Source organism: Cajanus cajan, chromosome 11, assembly GCF_000230855.2.
Source record: "Cajanus cajan strain Asha chromosome 11, NIPB_CcT2T_4, whole genome shotgun sequence".
Taxonomy (NCBI): Eukaryota; Viridiplantae; Streptophyta; class Magnoliopsida; order Fabales; family Fabaceae; genus Cajanus; species Cajanus cajan.
The window spans coordinates 36,182,365-36,187,249 of NC_138527.1; the positions used below are offsets into that span (position 1 = coordinate 36,182,365).

At 34.7% G+C, this 4,885-nt stretch overlaps 1 protein-coding gene across 1 annotated transcript; it reads right to left on the minus strand.

Annotated features, from left to right (window-relative positions):
• Nucleotides 1-870: 870 nt before the first annotated feature.
• LOC109801459 (uncharacterized) lies at nt 871-3,154 on the minus strand. The gene is made up of 2 exons (XM_020362532.3): nt 2,923-3,154; nt 871-2,537 (listed from the first exon to the last, which is right to left on the minus strand). Exon 2 carries the CDS (start codon nt 2,239-2,241, stop codon nt 1,096-1,098), a length of 1,146 nt encoding a protein of 381 aa, XP_020218121.1. The 5' UTR covers nt 2,242-2,537; nt 2,923-3,154; the 3' UTR covers nt 871-1,095.
• Between the last annotated feature and the right edge of the window lie 1,731 nt (nt 3,155-4,885).

The window sequence follows — 4,885 nt, forward strand, 5'->3', positions numbered from 1 at the left end:
CTACTATAAACTTGTCCAAAAATCCAGTTATGCATGGGAGGAGTAAGCACATAGATGTGAGGTTTCACTTCCTCAGGGATCTTACTAAAAATAATGAAATTGAGCTTGTCCATTGTGGAACACAAGATCAAGTAGCTGATGTGATGACCAAACCTTTAAAGTTGGACTCATTTCAGAAACTTCGAGTACAGCTTGGAATGTGTGAAGTTCCAAAATTAAACAAAGTGCATGACTGCAATTAGTTTAAGGGAGGATTTGTTGAGTTTAATATATTATCTTATCTTTAGGATTATGTTTCAGGATATTTAGGAGTTTATCTATTTTTGTTTAATTATCTCTCTAGTATTATCTTTCTGTTTTCCTGCTTCTGTTATATGCCTATTTAAAGGCTTGATTATTCTTCAATAAAGGTATTCATTCTCCAATTTGTTTAGAACCTGTTCTTGATCTTTACACTAACTTTTATTGATTGGTTGTTCTACTTTTTTTTTCTTTTCAATTTCATCAGAAGTTTGTAAAATATTTAAAAATAGATAAAGATAGGAGTAAAATTGCCCAAATAATAGTATTATCTCAAACTTTTAAAATGGCAGATAAACCCGAATTTTTTTTAAAAAAAATTCGACACTTTATAAATGTACGATTATAAATATAACAATAACTCAGCAAGTGAGAAACACCATCAGTATTTACGACACTCGAGCATAAGCAACGATCAACAAATAAGCTAAAAGCATAAATAGAAGACCAACGGGTTTTCTCTTTTTATTCTCAAATTCTCAATACAAAAGTGGGATCGAATAAGCAGCACAATGGAAAAGCTGTTCAATTCATGGCATCTTCCTATCTAAACTCAAGCTTTGCCGTCAATTAACCTGAAACACCACTTTTAAACCGAAAGAAGTAATACAAGCAACTAAAATTCTAAATTTACATTTAGTCAGTGCAAATTCATTACAAAACCAAAGGTGAAGAAAAAAGAAAAAGAAAAAGAAAAAGGCCATATATGTAAAAAAAACTTGATGATTTCTACCTCAGCTATCAACTTCTGTAATGGTAGTTCTAGCCCCCAGTCATCTCAATTTAATCTGAATATTATGATTGCACAGCTTTATTTTGTTTGATACAAGCCGGTGCTTTGAACTCCTGGCATTTGCATGTTGATGTAGCTTCAATTGGCATCACTCTTTCAGTCGATGGCTCCATCGGAAACAAAGGTATATTACTAACAGGATGATTGCTAGTGTGCATCTCACTCAATGAAGCATTTCTAGCTCTCACGCCTTCCTTTGGCTGTGCCCTATCTTTTGAGGTGCAAATGCTCAAGGGCAACTTCTTTAGCTTCACCCTCCCTCTCTTCTTACCCACGGGAGACAAATCTTCTGAGTTTTTCTCCTTTGACTGGCTTGACTCTGCTTCCCCATTTTGTCTCTCCATTTGGCTAGATCTATCATATCTGTATCCCTTCTTATCTTCCTTGCTTGAGCACACTTCTTGGATGGAGTCTTCAGAATCAACCTTTCCCATCACTGCATGCCCATTGTTCAAAGATAAGCAATCCTGCCCCAATGCCACGCGGGCATCAGAAACCTCAGTCATTTCAAAACTCGAAGAGTTCTTAGGCTTCTTGTGTTTACTTCCTTTTGAGTCTGAATTTGGAGAATGCTTTGAGATTCTAGGAGAACTGTTCATGGCTCGATGCAACTTCCGGGCCAATTCTTCATCCGTCCCACAATTTTCAATTGGTTGGTATTTTTTATACAACAGATGAACTGGGAGATGCTTCTTGAGCTTATTCTTCTTCAGATTTCTTTCCTTGCTGCTCACTGCCTCTTCAGAGAAAGAGGCAACCAAATCCAAAGCCCTCTTGGCAGCTGCAACTGCCTTTGCTGCAATCTCAGCCTTTTCTTCAGCCGCAGCTCTTGCAGCCTTTGCAGCTTTAGCTGCAGTAACTGCTGCAGCTTTTGAAGCCTCAACAACCTCCTCAGGGGTAAGGTTAGGGTTATTCGAACGAGAACCCAACAAATTCTTAAGCCTGGCTTCAAACTCACCGGAATAGGAAGATGGGGATGAGGAAGCAGCCTCGGAAACTGTAACACACGAAGCAACAACCAAAGATGGTGATGGCGATGCGGCAGCATCACCATCTGAACTCTGTTTTTTCAATCCAGCAAGAAGACGCTTCCGAGGAGGCAAAAGAACATCAGCATCCAAATGATTAACATCACACACGTTCTCCATACTCCTCTAGTAAATCCAATTCAATGCTTCCCAGAAAACAATTAATAAATCTCCAGAATTAAATTCCAAATCTATTCACAATCAAACATTTCTCTCTTATTTGCCGATCTAACTCGCAAACCGACTCCACATCAGCGATCAAACAAAAAATTTGAAGCAAAAAAAAAAAAAAAAACTACAAGATTCTCAACAAACCCTACGATGCCCTAGCCAAGGTGGTGATGCTTTGTTCTGACATCAGGAAATGGAAATTCAACTCATCACCATCATATTCTTCCATCCCAACGCTTCGGCTCCTAACAAAAAAAAAAGAAGCAAAATCAAAATCTAGCAAAATCGATTCAATTTATCTCAATTACGAAAACGGAAATAACAGAAGGATAATCGTCAATCCTCGGGAAACCAAACACAGCGTGCACGTGAATGCATAATTCAGCAAATAACAAAAGCAATTCGAATTCATTCAGAGAGACATATTCGGAGCAGCAAAGTCATGCATAGCAAAGTTCCGTGTTCGTTCACACACACGCTCCAATTTCGATACGTTTCCAATTAAATTCAGAAAGCAAATGAATCAACAACTGAATCTGGATTCAACGGAATTTCGGATAACCGATCATAATTCAAGGAAATTGAGGATCGAATTTGGAACCACGGATAAGGAAAGAGGTCCACAAGTACCTGATCCTGTGGAGCACTCAGAGACGAAACGGCGACGTTTGAATTAGGGTTTTCAAGAAGAGAGAAAATAGGTGGTGGAAATGGTGGTGAAGGTGTATAGGAGAAGAAAATCCAGGGCCTGAGTGAGGAAAAATAAGACCAACATTTTTCTTTTTCTTTTTCTTTTTTTCTTTTAATTTCTATTTTTGGTTTTGTGCTGTTTGCATTTTTTTTTCACCAGAAATGTAAGAAAGTGAAAGAATTTGGATTAGTTCTGTTTCCGCACGCACGCAAACACACGCCAATTACTCACTGCTCCCTTTTTTTTTCATTTTTCTAATTTCTGTCAAACTAGGTCACTTGTTGCCTCCATTTTTCAACAACCTTAAATTTTTCATCCTTACTTCTTGCAATTTCCAAAACACGGTTTTCTGCTATTTACTCATCTTGTTCTTTCAGATAACTTCATTTTTTTATTATTTATTTTGTCAGAAATTATTTAATTGAAATGCTGTAAAATCTTATCTATAATAAATTTGTTAATTATTTTAAAATAACCTTGAAGATAGTTTCTGGTTGATAACTTTTCGATAACCGTGTATGACAATTAAAAAATATTTTTGGTAGTTGACATTTGACAAAATTTGGTTTATAACATTTATTGATTTTGTATTGTTTATTTTAACTGTTATTGTTTTGATATTCATTTTGACCAATTTAACGATGACGTCATGATAGATTCATTCAATTCAGAAGGAATATAATGACCCCATTTGCAATATTTCTGTGAACACTCAGCAACAGTAATATTTAGTGCAACACTTTATTTCTCAACAGCAACTTTATACTAGTTGGGTTTTGTTGTCTTAACCAGAATAAATCTAATAGTAAGGTATCACCAAGACACCAACCAACGGAATTGATGCACTCATGCTCTATTTTATTAACCACGTTATTTTATTGTCTTAGAATAGTGGATTTAAACCTAACTCAATCTTACAAAATCAGTTTGTAACGTGATGGTTATTTTCCACTTATATATTATTTAATTGTCTAATTTCTAGTCGATGTGGGACTTGGATTTTTCCCGATACACCCTCCTCACGTTCAATACTATTAGGCTTGGTACGTGGATAAATGGTACGTAATCATTTTTAATGATCTAGGATTAGCGAGACTTGAATACACTCTCTCATGTCCATGGTGTATGTATCAATGAATTGTAGGTGACCCTTTTTTTAATGACTTGGTGGGACTTGAATATATTATTTTTATAAAATTAAAAACATTTGAAGTTGTTTTTTTCTAGTTTGTTTTAAGGCTAAAACACTAATTTGGTCCCTTATATTAATTGTTTGTTTCAATTTAGTCCCATTTTAATTTTTGGTTTCAATTTGGTCCCAAACTAATTAATTGGTTTCAATTTGGTCCCTTAAAAATTAATTGGTTTCAATTTAGGACTTCCGTCCAAATTATTTAAACGGAGTTAACTTTTGCCCACGTGGATGCCACGTAGATACATACGTGGATACCACGTGGATGCCACGTGGATAAATTTTTTTTTTTAAATACCTGGACCCAGAACGGCCCGTTCTGAAACCGGAACGGGCCGTTCTAGTTTCTTTTTTGGTGTATTAATTTTGCATTCAGAACGGCCCGTTCCGAATGCAAAATTAACACACAAAAAGTGAAACCAGAACGGCCCGTTCCGGTTTCAGAACGGGCCGTTCAGGTTTTAACTTTTTTTTTTAAAATATAAATATTAATAATTTTACAAAATATATATTATTAATTATATTTTAATTATGTTGTTACATCTAATAAAATAAATATTTTAATAAAAATAAGTAATTTTAAAATTTTTACCATAAAAAAATATTTTTCAAAATTATTATATTTTTTAATAAAATTAATAAAGAATATCATAACAATACGATTTTAGTTTCTCCCATTAAAAATTAATAATTTTAATATATATATATAT